General features: G+C 41.3%; 1 protein-coding gene and 1 long non-coding RNA gene across 7 annotated transcripts in view; one reads left to right on the top strand and one right to left on the bottom strand.

The window, feature by feature from the left end:
- The window catches only part of BTNL2 (butyrophilin like 2), a 36,423-nt gene extending 29,145 nt beyond the window's left edge, over nucleotides 1–7,278 (top strand). The window contains exons 2-5 of the mRNA XM_016955229.4: nucleotides 1,867–1,950; nucleotides 3,684–4,031; nucleotides 5,758–6,039; nucleotides 7,172–7,278. Coding sequence (XP_016810718.3) covers nucleotides 1,872–1,950; nucleotides 3,684–4,031; nucleotides 5,758–6,039; nucleotides 7,172–7,278 — 816 coding nt within the window. The 5' untranslated portion in view covers nucleotides 1,867–1,871. The remainder of the gene's footprint in view (nucleotides 1–1,866; nucleotides 1,951–3,683; nucleotides 4,032–5,757; nucleotides 6,040–7,171) is intronic.
- Nucleotides 7,279–11,114: 3,836 nt separating this feature from the next.
- The window catches only part of LOC104006792 (uncharacterized), a 164,391-nt gene continuing 154,373 nt past the window's right edge, over nucleotides 11,115–21,132 (bottom strand). The window contains exons 3-8 of one of the 6 annotated variants that reach the window (XR_008548461.2): nucleotides 19,621–19,683; nucleotides 19,052–19,142; nucleotides 17,671–17,816; nucleotides 15,527–16,318; nucleotides 12,498–13,037; nucleotides 11,116–11,640 (exon numbers count right to left, since the gene is read on the bottom strand). This is a non-coding gene — a long non-coding RNA (uncharacterized LOC104006792). Of the gene's footprint in view, nucleotides 13,038–15,526; nucleotides 16,319–17,670; nucleotides 17,820–19,051; nucleotides 19,143–19,620; nucleotides 19,684–21,132 lie in introns of all 6 variants that reach the window. The other 5 variants (XR_008548462.2, XR_001718361.4, XR_008548463.2 and 2 more) reach the window with 5 other exon arrangements.

The raw sequence follows: 21,132 nt of genomic DNA, 5'->3' as shown, positions 1-21,132 counted from the left end.
TTCAGTCTAAGGGGAGGTGACTGGTAAGTTTCAGGTGGCAAGGTGCTCATGGTCTGCACTGTCTTCTAACACCCAACCCCATTTTCACATAAATATCATACTGCCCTTTTCGATCTAGGTATTGTGAATGGGCTCATATAAGTTTCCTTAGAGATATCTTATATGAAAGTACATATTTTTTATAAAGCAAATGGGCAATATTTGTGTAACAACAATCTCCTGATTCATTTGATTGTTAAATCTCCATTTCAGAATGTTGAATTTTACCCCTGTCCCATAAAATCTTACTAGCAGTAGTTTCTTGGAAAGGGGGAAACTGTAATTGACTTGACATTGCTCCTGAGCTGGTTTCTCTACTTTGTGTGAAGCAAGTTTTCTTTCAATAAAATACTTGACACATCACATATAATAAGTCTTAGACTTCTTTCACTCTGAAGTTTGTATTTTTCAATGGTAAAACTAGCCTTCTATCCTTGTCCTGGTAAGTTTTAAACTTTTTAGCTGTGTGAAGTATTTTTGTTAAGCTGGTACAGTGGCGTTGCTGGGTTTGCCAGTTTCTGCCAGTTGGGCTTTTTGTTTTTTTAATTCATTCGTGTTTTTAAGTCTATTCTAAAAGGCCACTTACAGATATTTCCCCGACTATCTTTCTACTACTCTTTCTTTCACTTTCCACGGCATCTCTGTGTCCCGGGTTCTCTGAGTGCTAGCACTGAATGTTGGCTTTCTGGCTGCAGTGTGGAGATGCAGAGCCTTCCTGCCCTTTCCTCCATGTGTAGAAAACTGTGGTAAAGGAAGGCTTTGCAGGAGGAGTTGGGAGGAGGACAGGAAAAAATATTTGAATCTTGCTCTATAAGTTTTGCAAGCTCACAACAGATGAACCTAAGGAGTTTTGTTTGCTTTGGTTTGGTTTGGGGTTTTTTTAATATTATTGTTCCTTTACCTCAAGTGTTTTTTCATTTCAGTCACAAGACTTCCTTATACCTAAAAAATTGCTTAAAATATTGTCTCATGAAATTAGGGTTGTTGAGGCAGGAATAATTTCATAAAGTTCTATTGGAAGGCAAATGTCAGGACTGATGTAGGAAGACACACCAACGAAGTTGAGGGTGGTCCAAAGTCTGTTACAAGTTGGAAGGCTTTTGGAAGGAAGTTCAGGCAGAAAGAAAGGGGCTCTTCATATTGGAGTTGTCTTTTTTCATTGGAGGGTACAATACAGAGGTTACAATCATTGGACACAGATGACAATATATAGACTAAAGTATTTCATGCACAAAACAATCAGTAAAACTTTATGATTCAGAAACAAATCCATATCCTTTTCGATGTCAGGAGGTTACATATTAATCACTACATCAAATTAGCTCAGAAGCTACATTGAAGGGGAACTACATCAACGTTTGGGTGTATGAGCAGATCTGGTTATAGGTTACAGAGGTATCCTTCAATCAGACGTTATCTTATGTGTAGGAAAAGGCAAGGACTATTATTGCTTATCTTTTAAGGAGTAGAGTGACTCAGGCAAGAGAGATGGGAGGCCGTGTGTTCAATCTTGTTTTGTCTTTGAAGCATCTTTCTGGAGAGCTGCAGGTCATCACAGACTCAGGGGCTTTGTGAAAGTATGCTAGCAAGCCGAAATGAGCAAGCAAGGCTTCTTACATTTGCTACATTGTCTCACAATATAACACGTTAGGTAAAGGGTTGGATGTGACCAATAATTGCAGAGAAATGGAGCCAAGCCCATTTCATTGACTGTGCAGGGGTTGATGTGGATTCTCTGCTAAGACTGCATAACCAATGGGAGCCATGGAGTGTGCCGGGTGTGTCACAGCCTCACTTAGGCACAGCGTTTCCTTATCTTTGTTCCAGGGAGGATGGTGGATTTTCCAGGGTACAATCTGTCTGGTGCAGTCGCCTCCTTCCTATTCATCCTGCTGACAATGAAGCAGTCAGGTAGGATTCCCTTCTCCCTTTACTGTATAGTCTAATGTCCCAGTGAGCTAGTCTGGGTCCAAAGGTCTAGAACAACATCTAAGAGTGTAAGTCTGGGGCCAAGCCACCTGTATCCAAAAAGGAACTCCTCACTTTTGAGGAGCTCCTCCACTCCTAGCTGAGTCACCTTTGGAAAGTTACTTGAGCACCTCATACCTTAGTTCTTTCATCTTTTTAATGAGAATAACAGCAGTAACTACATCTCAGAGGCCAGCACAGGCTTTAGGATTAAATGAGACATTAAAAGCACTTGAATCAGTGGTTGCACCACGTTAAATTATTAATTCACTCTAGTACTTTGGGGTCAAGAAATGCAGCTGCTTCTTACCATAAATTAAGCTGCAATTAAAAAAATACTTGGAAATAAGAAATTAGAAGAAAGGGACTTTGGAAATCTCACTAGCTGAATTTTGACGTCAAAATGTCGCTCCTTGAAAAATAATTATTTAAAAATTCAGTGTCAAAAAAAAAAAATCAGTGTCAGAAGGAGATGTCAGAGCCCTAAGGAAAATGCAGCATGGCGAAGTGGGAAAAAACACGACACAGAGCATCAGAGGGCGCAGGCTCTGCCTCGGCACCGCAGAGCTGGTGTGTCTGCCTCGGCGCCGCAGAGCTGGTGTGTCTGCCTCGGCGCCTCAGAGCTGGTGTGATGTGATGAGGCTGCTGGCTTCTCTGTGCTTGTGCTGCAGCTCCCTACCCTGAAACAGTCAATCTGATGGAATGTCTTCAGTTCTAGCTTCATATTTAGACTTCATCAATGAAGAATACAAGCAGATCTCCACTTAGGCTCTTTAGCCACCTTTTGAGCAGCATCTATTTGATACCCAGCAGCAGCTAAGTAGGGTGAGATTCTTCCTAGCAGGATTGGATCTGCACAGAGAAAGAGCAAATGGCCCCAGAGCATTTGGAATGAGAAAGAACATATCATACATGAAATAAAATGATCAAACATAATAACATACATAACTGTTAAACATCTCTTCAATTTGCAGATAACAAGGAAGAGATCAGACATGTCTTAGAATTTGTTTGGAAGACCCAAAAATCTCTAGACAAACCAGTGTCCTTAATCCAGCACAAAATGTCCTTGTGAAAACTGCATTGTACATAGTCCCAGTAACTGGCCTCCTGCCAACTCCAGACGGGAAAAAAAACAAAAAAACAAACAAAAAAAACAGTTTTATATCTAAGAGAAGAGGAATCCTGAAAGGCTAAAAAAGCTAATAAATGGATTTATTATCTAAACTTCAGGAAAATAAAATGTTAATAACAAGAATAAGGTTTCCAATTTAAAAAGTCAATTTACATGAGAATAAATGACTCAAGGAATAAATAATTTACTTGAGAATAAAAACAACCCAGGCATGCTGGTATTAGTATCTTGAAGATGAAGAAATTAGGACTTCAAATCTCAAAATCTTACCAAGAGTAATAGATTTGCCACCAAATCACATAGCTGGTAGGTGACAGACAGCAACCTCACCCACATTTTTGAACTGCATTTGTTTTCAGTACACAAAATTGACTCTGTAACAAACAGATGTGCAAATCATCATGCTGGATTTCTCTAAAACATTAAACATATATCTCTCCCTCTTCTAGTTGCCTCCATTTTGACAGGCTGGACACCCCAAAGTATGCATATGATTTTCTGATTGGCATTTCCTCGTTCCTCTTTTTCACTTATTTTATAGAAGACTTTAGAGTCATTGGCCCTGCTCATCCTATCCTGGCCAGGGTTGGGGAAGATGCCCTGTTAACCTGCCAGCTACTCCCCAAGAGGACCACAATGCACATGGAGGTGAGGTGGTACTGCTCAGAGCCCAGCACCCCTGTGTTTGTGCACAGGGCTGGAGTGGAGGTGACTGAGATGCAGATGGAGGAGTACAGAGGCCAAGTAGAGTGGATAGAGAATGGCATTGCAAAGGGAAATGTGGCACTGAAGATACACAACATCCAGCCCTCCGACAATGGACAATACTGGTGCCATTTCCAGGATGGGAACTACTGTGGAGAAACAAGCTTGCTGCTCAAAGTAGCAGGTGAATATCTGGGGAAAGACACAGGGTCTCAAGAGGCAGAGATATATTAATTTGTGGTAAGCTTTGTGACAGTTGAGGAAATCCTTTTGAATCATCAAGGTAATTCCTAATGCTTAGTTCTCTACCCTGATTGATTTAAAAATAAGTGGTTCTGGAGTCTTCAAGCTTAGTGTTAAAATATTTTCCCAAATTTAATTTGCACAGTTTTGACTGTTCTTGAGGATTATTTGGAATCCATGACATGCAGTCTTTAGCAATTTTGCTGAGACACACATTTGTGCTACCTAAGGCTGGTGCGCAAGAGCAAACCAATTGCTGCGTGAATGAGCCCAGCTGACGTCTGGCATCTGTATCTCAGGGCATTGGTTTTTCTCTACCCAATCCCATCTATGCAGAAACTGAGACGTGAAAATGTTCTTTCCTTGTGAAATGCCCTCAGTTAGAAAGCTATCAACAAGACTGAAAAGGCTAAGAATGTCGTGCTTTGGAGATTGTTATATACTAGTGTTCTATGAATTGGGGACTCACAGATGCTTTTGGACACACCCTCTGTGAATGGGAAGGTTCTTCATATTGCTGTTGTATTAGCTAAGCAGGAAGGAATAGGGAAGAAGGGGACAACTGAAGAATGGGTCTGTCTTATGAAAAGTAAACTATCATATGATTCCCTGACAGGGCTAACTCCTCCATGCTCTAAAGAGAAAATCAAGTAAATCCAATTACTAAGGCAAATGGGGAAAATAGTTCTCTGGAGATGTTAACGTCTCCAGCTGATACTGCTTCCTTCTTTACTTCCCTGGGAGGCTGTTTCCTAATACCTTTTTTTTTTTTCTTAACATCCATTACTGTTACTATGTTCAAGGTGATTCAAAATGGATGGAGGAATACATATATTTCTGACATGGGGGGACAGGGAATGTACTGATGTATTTCAATATCAGGAACATTTACAAATAAGTCACACATTTTCTAAGGCTCCAAGGGAAGGGAGTGGATCTCTCTTTTACCAGCAAGTGATTAAGACAGAATTCCCATTTATGGAAAATATAGTCCCCTTAGTTTGGGTGTGGGAGTTTCACGTTAAATAGAGAAAAAAAATTCATGATTTCATAAACTGTTGTAAACTAGGATTTCTCAAAACCATCTCACCCATTGAATAGAATATTTAGCTACAAATAACGACTCGTGGAGATTCGCATTTCACATGCTCCCGTTTATCCACTTGCTTCCGAAGATCACAGCCACCAGCAAAATATGCAGGAAGAACAGGCCCCTGGGGAGTGATTTCTGACTTTGTGTTAAATCTTCAATCTAAATTGGAGTTCAAGACATCATCTAAAATACGAGACAGTGTGCCCAATACAGATAATTTTAAGATGAAAAAGGCAGAGTTCATGGCACAGAGGAATTAATGAATAAATTACACCTCATCTCTGTTTGCAGTGCTAGAGGCGTTGCAAAATGTCATGATGTCCCCCTTCTCCGATTCCCCTTTCTGGATCTGGAGAAAAGTACTGGTCAGATGCTAAAATGTAAAGACCCAGCCTGGGGAACAAATAAAGTGTATCTCAACTCACATTTGAATGGGGAGACTGAGGTCGACTTTCTGCTTCTCAGACTCCTGAACTCCGGCCACCTCCTTGTGAGCAACATCACTGGGATCTCAGCCTCTGTGATTTCTGCCTCTGTGGGCTCTGGGTGTCAGAGCTGTGGCTTCCCTCTGCAGATCTGGGGTCTGCCCCTAACATCCACATGGAGGGACCTGGGGAGAGTGGAGTCCAGCTTGTGTGCACTACAAGGGGCTGGTTCCCAGAGCCCCAGGTGTATTGGGAAGACATCCAGGGGGAGAAGCTGCTGGCCGTGTCTGAGCATCACATCCAAGATGAAGATGGCCTGTTCTATGTGGAAGCCACCCTGGTGGTCAGGAACGCCTCTGCAGAGTCAGTGTCCTGCTTGGTCCACAACCCCGTCCTCACTGAGGAGAAGGGGTCGGTCATCAGCCTCCCAGGTCAGTGCTCTGCCTCTAGGACCCACATGCTCAGATCAGCAGGAGAGGTCCCAGGGACTGCACCACAGCACCTCGTATTTTTATCAAGAGACATTATCTATCATATAGCCATATGTATTGAAAGCCATAAAACATTTATGACTGGAAATATACGCACTACATTTTACTTGAATAGCTGTTATGGCGCCTCCGTTATTTTTGAGTTCTACCTTTCCTTCTTCTGCATTGATTGTTTTTACTCACAAGTATTCATTGCATTGTAAAGAAAATAAAGCTATATTTCTTCAACTGAAATGTTTTCCTATGCTGTCTTGTGCTGATTACTTCTAGAAATCTATCATATGAAGATAATCAGAGATGTAGACAACTGTTTGCATAATAGAATATTAATTATGGCCTTATTTATAAATAGCAGCAAAAACAACCAACCCCCCAAAACAACAGTACAGTGTGGAATCTTGTCTTACTATACATTATAGCATTAATGAAAAAGGATATTTTTAAATAATTTTAATGTTTGAAAAAAATCCTCATGATGCACTATTCAATGATAAACATGACATCTACCTATAAATTGACATTTCCAATCACATAAAAGTTATTGGCCTTAAATAACTTATAACTGCACTAAAACTTTCAGGATACCCTCCACATTTGGATATAAGTATACAGTTATTCATATAAATGGATAGATTAAAAAAACTTTAAAGTTAATGTTACATTTTAATTTTAAATGAAGCTGATTGTATATTACATATAATTCGTCTCTCTACTTTGTAATTATAGGTGATACTGTTTATGTCCATATAATTTTGTACTTTCTGTGTATCTATAAAAGGAACATATGTTATTTTCATGCTGATAGCTAAGTATTTATGCTGTAAATATCAGAAGAAACCAACAGAATCATGGGGAGATAGAAGTGACAGCATTTTTGTTGTGCAGAGAAAAGGAAAAAAAGCTGTATCATTGGGTAATCTGTGGGAAAGAATCAGTATTTTTCTGCATTTCATTTTTTTAATGAATTGAGCTTCCCTATATAATGTATAAATTGCTTTCTTTTTTAAAAAATAGTTTCTCTCCTTTCCCTTACACCAAATTCCTTAATATGTTATTCTTTTTCTTTTTCCAGAGAAACTCCAGACTGAGCTGGGTAAGTACGAGGTGGTGGCACACACCTGTGGAGGGAGCCTCTGCCCTCCCCAGCAGAGGGAGGGGAGCTACCACGAGACCATGTGACCCAGAGGAGAAACTGAGGCACGATTTTACCAGGTCCTATGTTCATTAAATACCAGAGGAGACCAGCAAAGTAATGGCCTCATTCAAGGAGGTTGCAGCTGTGTTACCTGACACTTTGGGGGCTCATGGAGATTCCAGTGAGCATCAGATGGACACCTATAGGGAGCATGGCATCATCTCTGTTCTATGTGTTGAGGGGAAAGGGAGCTGCCTCAGAATGTGTGCGGGATGACAGCAGACAGCTGGCCGCGGCCTGGAGGCCCTTTGAAAACATTTCAAGTGTGAACAAGGGCAGCATCATTATGACAACCAGGGTTGCACCCAGCACCTCCCTGCTCAACTCTGCTATGGGGTCCTGCACCTGCTCCTCACCCCAGTACATCCCTAAGCTAATCACTATTGGGAGGGAGCTGTTACTTTCTGAGTGCAACCTGGGATCCTGTGAGTGTGGCAATTTTTTTTTTTTTTTTTTTTTTGAGATGGAGTCTCACTCTGTCGCCCAGGCTGGAGTGCAGTGGCGCAATCTCGGCTCACTGCAAGCTCCCCCTCCCGGGTTCAGGCCATTCTCCTGCCTCAGCCTCCCAAGTAGCTGGGACTACAGGCGCCCGCCACCACGCCTGGCTATTTTTTTGTATTTTTAGTAGAGATGAGATTTCACCGTGTTAGCCAGGATGGTCTCGATCTCCTGATCTCGTGATCCCCCCACCTCAGCCTCCCAAAGTGCTGGGATTACAGGTGTGAGCCACGGCGCTGGGCATTTTTTTTTTTTTTGAGACGGAGTCTCGCTCTGTTGCCCAAGCTGGAGTGCAATGATGCCATCTTGGCTCACTGCAACCTCCGTCTCCTGGATTCAAGCTATTCTCCTGCCTCAGCCTCCTGAGTAACTGGGACTACAGGCACACACCACCACACCCAGCTAATTTGTTTTTTGTTTTTGTTTTTGTTTTTTTTTGTATTTTTAGTAGAGATGGGGTTTCACCATGTTGGCCAGGATGGTCTTGATCTCCTGACCTCATGATCCGCTGGCCTTGGCCTCCCAAAGGGCAGGATTACAGGCATGAGCCACTGCACCCAGCCTAATTTTTGTTTTTTAAATCTCGGAGTTGGACTGAGGGTATTATTTTGCTGTACCTGAGATAAGTGGTTTAAAACATAACCGGCCGATGTCTGAGCCCCTTTGAGTTTCCCCTTTACCTCCTTACTAGCTCCCTCCTTTTTATGGCCTCTTCTCCCAGCCCAAGGCAACCAGCCTGCCTCCCTGCCTAGGTGCATAGAATGTGGATCCCTTATGTGCTCTTTCCATCAATTCCTTGCTCTCCATCAAGTCACCTGCTCCAGGAATGTGTGTCCATGTGTGTGCTTTAGGTGAGCTTAAGCACACCTTTCAGCCCACAAAAGAGTTTTTGAGGAAAATCAGGGTAACAAACACAACCCAATCTCTACCAGAGTCTACTATGGCACCTTCAACCCCATTAGGCCATAAACATAAAGGGAAGGGTCCCTGGAAGGCGCAAAGTAACTCCACAATCTGAGGAGAGACACACACCTGTGTACCTTACCCTTCTGAGATCAGGAAGTCAAGCCAGTGTTTGGGGTAGGTTGACACAAGTCTGTCTCTCAAGAAGGTTTTAGGAGAAGAGTCACTCCTCTGAGTTCTCTGAGACCCACTGGAGACCCAGCACACACAATACGACCCCATGTCCTGTTGTTCCTAAGTCATGGTAACCTCTGGGGCCACAATTAACCAACACGGAAAGATGGAGCTTCCCTTTGCTTCCTGTCAGGTGGGAGAGGAGGGCTCTGGGCACGGAAGCTTTGCAGGTAAGCTCTAATGATGGGACACCCAGCTCTCTATGGAAGTCCTAAGACTGAAATCGCTGCTTGTAGTCTTACAAATAATGTTTTTCATTTATAAAAATAATAGTTTTTTAAAATATTAATTGTATGCCAGGCACGATGCTGAATGTGTTATGGGAATTATTTCATTTTTTCTTACAATAATTATAAAGTTTAATTGCTTTATCCTCATTTTACAGCTAAGAAACAATCTTAGAGACATACATGGTTTGCCAAAAATCAGGAAGAAATGGTGATGTTTACCTTCTAATCTACATCTATCTAACTTAACAGTGCAAGTCCTTAATTACTTATGTGTGACTTTGTCAGCTCATTCATCTCTATTTTTCTCATCTTTAAAGTGAACAGGTTGAATTTAATCTCTAATGTAGTGTCCAGTTCTAAGAGATTTGATATAACTTAGCATATTTGAGAAATGAGATAGTGCATTAATTGAATATGCTGATTGAAAGAGGATTATGTGGTATGATGATGATATTATCAGGTTTCAAGGAATCAGTGTATAATTCAGTGTACTTCACGCTCCAGAAGGGAATTAATTTTTCAATGGATATTCAGAAGGCATTTCAGAACATACAAACAATAACCGAAACAAAACAAAGCAATATATTTCAGCACAAAATTATCTGGAAGGCTGTGTACAAAACCGTATAGAAAAAGGTTAACTACTGCATGTTTACACTTATAAGGGGGAGCTGATTGATGAGAACACATGGATGCATGGCAGGGAACAACACACACTGGACACCTGTTGGGGGATGGGGGAGGGAGAGCATCAGGAAGAACAGCTAATGGATGCTGGGCTTAACACCTGGGTGATGGGATGACCTGTGCAGTAAGATAGTAAGACTATCTGCTCTATGGGCCAGGGGGAACTCCTGTCAGAGAGCTGGTACTGAGAGGTGGAGACTGGGAACAGGGCGCGATGGGTCCCGGAGGTTGCCAAGCACATGTTGCAAAGAAAGAGTCATCTCTGTGTCACCTGACAGTGAGTTTTAGGCAATGGATTGCAAAAGAAATGAGTTCTGGGCCATCCCCTCTCTTCCAAGCCCCATCCCCTTGAAGGTGGCCCCTGAACAAGTCAGAATCCTCCTGACCGTGCCTCTGAATACCTCTCCTCTTATAACATGATTAGCAAGTGCCCTATCTACACCTTCCCCAAAACTTCCTTCTCTGGGGCTCTGCACCCCGCTTCATTCTTTGGTTCCCTAATGTAGGTTCTCTGGACATTTTTTCTGTACCCACAAGAACATCTCCAACATATCAGGAAAATAACAATCTGGGATTCTGGAAACCAGAATGATATTCTGAGTCCTGATCATTTCTCATTTCTCTAACTGCTTGAAGGGGGCTCCCATGATCATTGAAGTACCAACTCAAGGTACTTTAATTCTACTCAGGAAAATCTGCTGGAGACTGATCTTTTCAGAGACCTATCCTCTTCCAGGTTCTCTGAGATCCGGCCTATCAATCACAATCTGACATCTGATAATCAAGGACCCTTAGAAAATCCCATGGGAAATACAATTTAGCCTACAGGAGGAAATGAAAGGAATAATCAAGCATTTGGTCAGTTTCTTTTTTTCTTTTTCTTTTCTTTCTTTTTTTTTTTTTTTTCTGAGACAGAGTCTCACTCTGTCACCCAGGCTGGAGTGCAGTGGCATGATCTCAGCTGACTGCAACCTCTGCCTCCCGGGTTCAAGCAATTCTCTTGCCTCAGTCTCATGAGTAGCTGGGATTACAGGCATGTGCCACCATGCCCGGCCTATTTTTGTATTTTTAGTAGAGATGGGGTTTCACTTTGTTGGCCAGGCTGGTCTCAAACTTCTGGCCTCAAGTGATCCACTCGCCTCAGCCTCCCAAAGTGCTGGAATTACAGGCATGAGCCACCACACCTGGCCTGATCAGTTTATTTAAGATGGTGACAATTAATTGTCCACATAGGTGGAACTGAGAAAATTAAAAAAAAAATACAGTTAAAAAAAGTGAGAGAAAATACAGCTGCATAAGGGGGAGAAAAATCTGATCACTAAAATATAATCTTGAAAATCTTATGAAGTGTTGTAAAATCCCTCCTCCAGACTTTTTGAGAAAGTTGATACAGGAAATTGAGTCAGGAAAAAAGTTTTAGACTTTCCGATCCAAGCGAAAAATTATGTATCATCTATATGAACATGTCAATTTTATTGTTAGAGCAAAATAAAGTGCACAATTTAAAATTAATAATTATAAAATAAACAAATATAAGCAGTACCTGTAACACAGTAAAAATATTTTAAAGTCATAATGAGTTCAAGAAGATAAACTGTATGTGGAAGACAGAAGAATGTCAACAAGACTTTTGGAAAGAATGTTATGAAGTGAGAAGACGAAGGCCTGCCAGTGATGCTCTGCTGCTCTCCAGGATGGCCGACGTCAGAGGCAACACAGTCCTGTGAGGATCACTCATGAACAGCAGTCTGGACTTGCTCTTCTGGGCCATCATTTTTTTTTTCTATTTTTAAACTCATAAATTTAAACACATAAATGTTAGAAACTACACATTATTCTTCCACAAATGTTTGCACATTAATTTTAATAAACATTTTTTTCAATTGTGGTAAAATACATAACATAAAATAAAACTTACCCTTTAACCATTTTAAAGTGTACAGTTCTGTGGTATTGTGTATGTGATATTGCTGTGTGACTATCATCATCACTTTCTAGTTCTGGAATATTTTCATCGCCCTAAACGAAACTCCATACCCATTAAGCAGTTACTATCCATTTTTCACCCCCTACTCCCCAGGTAATCTACTTTCTGTCCCTATGAACTTTTCTATTGTGAATATTTTATATAAATGGAACCATAAACTATCTGTGTATGTGTATGTGGCTTCTTTCCCTTAGCCTAATATTTTTAGAGTTCTTCCATGTCATAGCATGTATCAGTGCTTCTTTCCTTTTTTTAAAAAAAATTAACAGACATTATTTTTAAGAACAGTTTTAGATTTATAACAAAATAAAATGGAAAATCCAGAGAGCTCCTAGATCCCTCCTCTCTCCCCCCTATTTCTGCTATTATTAACATCTTACATTAGTGTGGCACATTTGTTACAGCCCATGAAAGAATAGTGACACATTATTTTCAACTAAAGTCCACAGTTTTACATTAGGTTCACTTTTTGTTTATATAATCTCTGGAGTTTAACAAATGATTTTTACATTTACATTGATCTATCTTTATATTTATGAAGACTTAAATTTATTAGTAAATATACTAGGTTTACCTGAAAATATGTTAACACTATTTTGATTTAATGTAATTAAAAATAATTTATTGCACAACATCTAAAGGTTAACTATTATTTTTCACTTACTTTTGAGTCTTCCTTCCTAGTGAATGTAGCTCTTTGCTTGTTAGTCTGTGCTTGTGAAGGCCCTATGAATAAATATATTCACTTTCCAGGGAGAAAGTCTCAAGAAAATTGGTTTTTATCAGTCACATTCTCTCACTGTATATTAGAAAACATACTTTCCTATAGCTTCCCAAATTGGTGATTAATGTACTTTCTGAGTTCCAGTTCCAGTTAGAAAAGCCACAGGAAGGAGAGGGGTTGGTGGCGTGAGGATGATGCCCCAGTCACTGGAAGTCCCTGTGGCTGTTGGGTGGGTAATCGGGTTGGTGCCTCAGGATGCAGTTCCCTCCCCTCCTGGTGTGTAGACAGCTGGGTGTAGTCATTAAAGCGGGGCCACTCTCAGAATAGATGTGCAGATTGGCTGGATCTCAGTTTCAGGGAGAGGACAGGAGGAAGCCACAGAGACTGAATTGTTAACTCCCTGACATTTTCCTCCTTTGTCAGTACAATTTAACTTCCATGAGGACAGTGATTTTTTTCTTTTTTGTCTAGCTCCACAACCTGTAAAAATGACATATATTGATTGATCAATAAACATTTGTAAAATGCATGAATTGTCTCATAAAGTGATATTTATTGAATATCTTACCTGTTGAATGCACTATGCTAAGGCCTAGAGATACAATCCTTAATAAGACATAATTCCTGCCCTCAGGTCTTTCTTTTTTGCAGTGGAGTCACTCTGTTTTTGGAATGTCTTATTATACCTTCATAAACTTTACTAAAAATGGGAGTGCCAGAGTAGTCCAGCAATAAAGAATTAATTGATGTAGCCAGGTGGTGAATTCACTTTTCCAGAAAGGATAGGCTACTTGGAGACCCTGCACTACTTATTGATTTACTCAAAGCTACAAATGAAAATAAGATGGACACTGTTATCCCTGACAGGTCTAAAGCTCTGAGTCCAATCAACCATCCACCTTCACGTTTTCTACCATGTCCACCTGCAGCCACTGCTCCCCAATCTCTAAGCTTAGAAGGACAAACACCCATTAAAATGAGTAAAGAAGTGACAAGTTTAAGAATCTTGTTGTAGAAAAAATATGAATTTAGACTCTGAAAAAGAGATAGTAAAAACTCCTCTTGAACCTCATGCTGAATGTCCTAAGTGTATAAAAATGTAAAATGTCTAAGGCTGAACCTGTTACCTTTCGTGTTCTATACCACAGTTCCACCCCATTTGTTCCTGTTTTGTTGTTACCCCCATGTTTAGGGCTCGCATGTCCAGAAATCCCTTCTCATCCACCATGTCCATTTGATTATAACTATTAATATTTTATCACCATTTATTTACCTCTGTCCTGCCTTGATTATTTCTTGATGAAATATGTAAGCCTCCCTTTAGGGTCAGTGAAATTAGGACTAGGCTCTGGCTTGATTCTTCCTGGCTTCGAATACTGTCTTTGCCACTTAGTGTGTGACATGAAATTTCACCAAGGAGATACATCTACAGGACAGATTGTTAGAGGCACTTGTGGTTTACAGATCTGCAAATACTGTAAAAGAAAAACTAAGGGGATCTCTTCCATCATCAGGAAGAAAGGGTTCATTTAACAGAAGAAGCTCGGCCAGGTGCGGTGGCTCACGCCTGTAATCCCAACACTTTCTGAGGACAAGGTGGGTGGATCACAAGGTAAAGAGATGGAGACCATCTGGGCCAACACGGTGAAACCCTCTCTCTTATACTAAAAATACAAAAATTGTGGTTTCCAGGTTCATCCATGTCCCTGCAAAGGACATGAACTCATCCTTTTTTATGGCTGCGTGGGAATTGAACAATGAGAACACCTGGACACAGGGCGGGGAACATCACACACCAGGGTCTGTCGTGGGGTGGGAGGAGCGGGGAGGGATAGCATTAGGAGAAATACCTAATTTAAATGATGAGTTGATGGGTGCAGCAAACCAACATGGCACATGTATACATGTGTAACAAACCTGCACGTTGTGCACATGTACCCTAGAACTTAAAGTATTAAAAAAAATACAAAAATTAGCTGGGCGTGGTGGTACATGCCTATAGTCCCAGCTACTCAGGAGGCTGAGGCAGGACAATCGCTTGAACCTGGGAGGTGCAGGTTACAGTGAGCAGAGATGGTGCCACAGCACTCCAGCCTGGTGACAGAGCGAGACTCCGTCAAAGAAAAAACAAACAAACAAACAAAAATACACAAACAAACAAAAAACAGGAGAAGCTCATATTCTATATCCTTGAAGACAACTTGATGATAAACAGCTGGAGAAGTCTTACATGCAGCAAGGACAAGGGAAACCCTCAACAGTGGGCAGAACAGGTCAGGAAGAAAAAGAATGTTAATGTTAGCAATGACTCTTGGTACAGATGTTTCTTTATTTCTACTTTACTGCTTTCTCTCCTAAAGTATAAACTGCAACACTGACTCCTCTTTCATTCACATTCTCACATAGGACACAATTCTGGACTTGCTGACCAGTGAGAACTTATTAAAGAAAAAGGCTCTTTCCTTCCAGAAGGCTTGGGCTCCTCCTCCAATTATTTACAATTATTCATGAGCCTTCTCCGTCCCTTGTCAAAGTCCAAGATTAGCAGCTGATTGTACACTAGAGCCTGAAGAGCAAACACGCTGAGCTATTAAAGGACTTGGACAGATTCCTGTGCATCTCCAACAGTGGTAATGGAAGTGAGAATTCACTCTACTGCAATACTTCCCTTCAAACGCCACCCCCCTCCATATTTGATAACAAAAATAGTAAGAAGAGATTTCCCCGTAAATGTAGCTTTAAAATTATATACTTCAACACACACTCAGCATGAAAACAGATGAGAAACTCATGCACTTGTTTGGAGTTTTCTTGTGAGAAATAGTTGCTGCCCACAAAGAGACTCTATTTCCCCAAAAGCAGCACTGGAGGAAATCTCCCTGGACATTTTCCAGTTCTCTCACTTCACTTTCTGCCTCTTCCTCTTTGACAGAAGGTGAAATCACACCTAGTGAAACTGACCTACTCACCATCCAAGGACAGCTTTCCTGGTGAATGTACCTAGAAGATGCTCCAGTGGAGACAGCAGAGGTGCCAACACTTCGCTGCTTATTATGCTAATAGAACATTAGCTTCCTGGGCAACATCTCTATCACAACTCGTTAAAGAAGTTACAGAGGTAACTGGAAAAGAATCAGGACAATTTTCACGATGATCTAAGCAGAAGGACAGACATGTGCCAGCACCCTGAAGGCTAGAATAAGGATGGAAAATCCCACAGAAGGTGATTCCAGTAACAGAATAGATGTGGGACTAATCGACCTCATTGTGAAAAGACACGTCTCCAGCCTTGCTGTCCTGGAAACCTTCTAGGGGGACAGGGAGGCTCCTGACAGAGTCTCTGGGCAGGAAGTGAGAGCCATGACCCTTCCTTCTTCACATGTCACCATGCAGAAATTCTTCTCTGGACTTTCTACAAACCACCACTCTCTCTTCATTGTGCTGAACAAACACCCAGAGCTCATCTCGTTCCTGGTCCAACTTCTGTCCCATTATTTACTTCTACCTCCCAGTAATGTCTGTCTCCCCTGTGGTAAAGTAATGTCTCCCCTGTGGTAAACCCAGAACACTGAAGATGGTTTTGGATTCCCCTTGTCCTTGGTGTGTGGGGGCATCCCAGTTCGGGGAACATTCTCTGTTGAAGAAGTGTATCTTCTACCCTCAGATCGGATGAGGTTGGGATGAGCTGCATCTGGATCCAGAGAAACAGCCACTGCATGTATAGTTGGAAAAAAAAAAAAAAAGGAGGAAAGCTGCAAATACTGGGAAGGCAGAATGGAGAAAAACAAGAGAGAGAAGAAAAGTGGAAGGTTAGGTAAAACTGCGTTCCGTCCTAGGAGACACACGATGTGTAAGTCCTAGAAGGCTAGGGTTGGACAGGATCTTCAGTAACCATCTATTCCAGCCAGGCTAGGACTGTCTAGCCAGGATGGCTGTCACACCTGAAAGTCTTCCAGGGTAAGGTTTTCAGGATGGGGTCCTGCCTATTCTTCAAACGCCTGTTACGTTATTGCTTGTTCTTAAAATTAAGTCCTATAGTATCACCAGTCATGGTGTGTCCACTTTCATTTAAGCCTCTTCATTTTCATTTTCTGTGGGTTTATGTAATAACTGGGCCATCCACTTCTCATACACCTTTATTATATTTCTAGTGATTGAAATCCCAGGCCTTGTAGTCAAAAAGATCTGAATCTTGATAATTGCTCTTTCTTTAGTAGCTCTGATCTTGGTGACGTTACCTTGCTTCTTTCAGGCACACCTAACTCTCATAATAATGCAAATAATTATGGCGTTCAGCACAGGACTATTGTGAGAAATAAATGAGATAGCGTATAGGGAACTTAATACTATGACTTCTCTGTGATGAACACTTGGTTCATTTTAGCTTCCAATATTTATAGTAACACTAATAGCAGAGGTGATAGCAATAGTACTAATACTGGTAGTAACTAATCTTCTTTTCAAATCAAACATCCTCAGTAATTAAAATTTTTCTTATAAGAATTTGTATTTGTAAATTAGAATATGTTTGAATTTGAGGAGGATTAAATTAATTAGGAAATGTTTGTAGGTGCAGGGCTATTTAGAGTAAAGCGACATGCATTGGAAATTGATAGCCCACAATTCTAGAAAGACTCTAAGATGGTCAGGGGCCATTTTCCACTTCACGAGATGCAACAAGCTTTTCTCCATCTCAGGCTGGTTAAACAATAGACTTCCTTCTGAGCAAATTATCTTTCAATGCAATTCACATGAAAACATCCACCAGGTTGCTCAAGTCTCAGCTTAAATATCACCTCACTGGAGGAATTCCTTGAACGCACTATTTTGTCTCTTGGAAATCTCTTATTCCTTCATAACATTCATCACAATTTGTTTGTGTACTTTCTCATAAAACCAGAAATCTGATCTGCTTTACTTATTTGACATTGAATAAATGGTTGTATATATTTATGCTGAATGAATGAATGGTCTCAGAACATAAAAAATCTGCTAACATTCCAGAATGAAATATAGACAGAGTGAAAACCATGGAATGAATAACCAATAAACAAATGCAAAAGTTTCCCATTTGTATGGAGGAGATTATGTGGGACAAAATAATGTCACTCACCTGCTTCAAACCTTTCTTCAGTCAAAAACAACAGGCTGGGCGCTGTGGCTCACGCCTGTAATCCCAGCACTTTGGGAGACCGAGGTGGGCGGATCACAAGGTCAGGAGTTTGCAACCAGCTTGGCCAACATGGTGAAATCTCATCTCTACTAAAAATACAAAGACATTAGCCAGGCATGGTGACGGGTGCCTGTAATCCCAGCTACTCGGGAGGCTGAGGCAGGAGAATTGCTTGAACCCAGGAGGCAGAGGTTGCAGTGAGCCAAGATCGCACCACTGCACTCCAGCCCAGGCAACAGTGTGAGACTCCATCTCAAAACAACAACAACAACAACAACAAAAAATCACACGGGAAATAACGCCAAGAACATGTCTTATGTACTACTGAGATACTCCCCTCCCTCCTCCCTGTATCTTTCTGGACTCCTAGCTTCAAAATAAAATTTCCAGAAGACGGCATGTCTCTGGAAAATGCCCAGGAAATGCCTCATTAAACCCTGGGGCAGTCGAAGCCACAAGACAACATTAGAGTTACTCACTAGCATATAGCTTTGCTTTTCTCCAGTCTAAAATAAAACAAATGAATTACATTCTCTCATTCACGAAACTTTCACTTCAGAGTATGAAATTACTGAGACCACATGAAACTTGAAGGTTTATGACAGTGCTATATTTCTAGGTTTACCATTTCTTAAGAACAGTTCAGGGTATTTGTCTTTTTTACATCTCCTGTTCTACTTTCCACATTTTCCACATTCCACCAACACATCAGCAATGAAACATGAGGTCCTTTTGGGAGAAGAGGAGGATAGGCTTGAATCGTGGGGTGTGTTGCAAAGACGAAATGTTTATGTGCTGCCTTGACACTTTCGACCCTCACATAGATCCAAACGCATAACCATGAGTTCCCTTGCTCTCACCAGATATGCCCCCACCAAGTGGGAAAATTTCCCACCCAGTTAATTCCCCTATTCATCAAGCCAGCTAAACTCTGCCTGGTTCTCAGCCTATGAGGCCTCATCTTCCTGTCAGCCTGCATTTATTCAAGCAAGCCAATCAATATTTCCTTAGAAAACAAGGGACACCTCACCCTCTTGTTACTACAAAGCCTGCCTCCTAGAGCCCTTGCTGGTCCACTCTGCTCCCAAGTGCAACCCCGTGAGGTCCTGCATGGCAAGCAGTGTCCTCCTCCCCAAGGTCCAAGTTTATGTGACTAATCGACTGCTGTCCATCTCATCTGTCCACTGTTGGGTGTCATGGGTTTGACCACCTTACATTATTTAGTGTAGGGATCCCTCCCTCACCAACAAGGTGAGAGAAGGCAACAGAACAGACGGGCAGATGAGATGGTTGGCCCAAACATCACTTCAATGTAACTCACCTTGCTGATACAATTCCTTTCTTCTTACTGAAAGGGAAGAACAGCCTGTGAGATGCCAAGTACACAGCATGGAGTAAGGACTCAACCTCCTCTATAACGCAAAGAAAACAGAGAATTTACTAAACTCCTTCCTGTGTGGTTCTAAACAAGAAGAAGAAGAGAAAGAGGAAAAAGAAGAAGGAGGAGGAGGAAGATGTGGAGGACAAGGGGAAAGAGAAAATGACAAAACAGATTTTACAGACAAATAATGTCCAAAGTTTATTTTCTTGTTTATGTTACAAGCTCAAATCCTGAATGTCACTTTTCCATAACTAGATCAAGGAATTTACCTTAACTGAGGACTACTATATTTTTCTTACTTCATGTTTATATCGATGAGTTTTCTCTCTATATTGGATTCTAATATTTTTTCTCATGGGGGCCCCAGACTCCATGACTTGTTGAGGTCTTGGAGTTGTAATACAATCCTACACATGACTCTGTGTTCCAACAGGTGCCACCTATCTCCATAGCCATGCTTACAAACCCATGAATTCACAAACCCCACCGAGGCTGAGTCATAGATTTACCTTCGGCCTTCTTTTCTCTTTTTCTTCTTGGTTTTCCAAGCTCTCCTCTTTTCTTCTGTTTTTCTTTCCATGCCAAAAACACAACAGCATTCATGTAAATCACAAGTATAGGGAAAGTCGCAGCAAATGCTGCCTCCCAAGGAGAGAAGAAGGGATCTGACACAGGCCCCAAAACCTCATCAACAACATGCAGCAACAAGTCTATCCCATCCCAGGTCTCAAACATTCCCTTCTTATTCTCCTCTTGTCTCCAAAATGAGCAACTCTAACCTCAGATAGAAGTTAGAGTTCTAACTTCCAAACTTTGGACAGTTCTAACTGTCCAAAGAAGGGGTTCTTCATGGAGCAGGACACTTTTCCGTTTGAGCTGTCTCACACTATGAGGGATACATCTATCTGGAACAATGCATCATCATAGGTCTTGTCCTCACAGAGAGATGGTATGTTCCCTCCCTTTGCATCTTTCCATTGCACCTCAGGCTGGCAAAAACAAACAAACAACAACAACAACAGAAAACAAACAAAGAAACCCTAGTTTGTGCATGTCAGCTTGATTCCTTCATTTTCTGGACTTACCATATGAATGTGAGGACTAGAACCCAGGTCTTGAGAGAAACGTCATTCATCTGAGACCTAGCCTCTTCATCCGGAAATCCCTAACATTACACAGCAGTGCCAGTGCAGGGAGATGGAAGGAGCACACTGTTTTTGGTGGGAAGACAGGGTTTCTTTCTTTCTCCCAAGAGAGAAATGTGTATCTGGGGTTCAAAAACCTTAGCGGACTTGAAACTGATACTAAAACATACACTAAGACTTGTACCAAGGTCAGGCGCAGTGTCTCACTCCTGTAATTCCAGCACTTTGGGAGGCCGAGGTGGATGGATCACTTGAGGTCAGGAGTTTGAGACCAACCTGGCCAACATGGTGAAACCCTGTCTCTACTAAAAATACAAAAAAATTAGCTGGCTGTGGTGGCGGGCACCTGTAATCCCAGCTACTCGAGAGGCTAAGGCAGGTGAATCGCGTGAACCTGGGAGGCGGAGGTTTCAGTGAGCCGAGATCATGACATTGCACTCCAGCCTGGGCAACAAGAGTGAAACTCGGTCTCAAAAAAAAAAAGACTTGTACCATGACCTGCCACACATTCTCTCCCCAAGGAGAAAGGAGAAAATAGAAAAGGGGCAGAGTAAAATTTGCCAATGTTGAGTTCTTTCAGAAAAACATTTATATATCTATCTATATCTCTCGTCTACTTCATTCATTGGAGTCTCAAGGAAAATGATCTTTCTGAGCTTATAATAAGACTTCTGGTAGTTCCTTAAACAATATCCCTTTGCACTTTTTTTTTCTTCAAATTTTCTTAATTCCTCTGAGTAGAGATTATCCAAAAGATGAAGGTATCCAGGTAAAGGTAGTCCATGAAGAAGTCAAGTATTCTATTTTTTTTTTACACTCACCCTTTTCTTTTCCCTTTCTACTTCCTCCCCTCTTTTTTAATTCACCAGAATCCAG

This window comes from Pan troglodytes, chromosome 5, assembly GCF_028858775.2.
Source record: "Pan troglodytes isolate AG18354 chromosome 5, NHGRI_mPanTro3-v2.0_pri, whole genome shotgun sequence".
NCBI lineage: Eukaryota > Metazoa > Chordata > Mammalia > Primates > Hominidae > Pan > Pan troglodytes.
The sequence above is the reverse complement of the archived record's forward strand: the minus strand, read 5'-3'. Positions and strand labels throughout refer to the sequence as shown.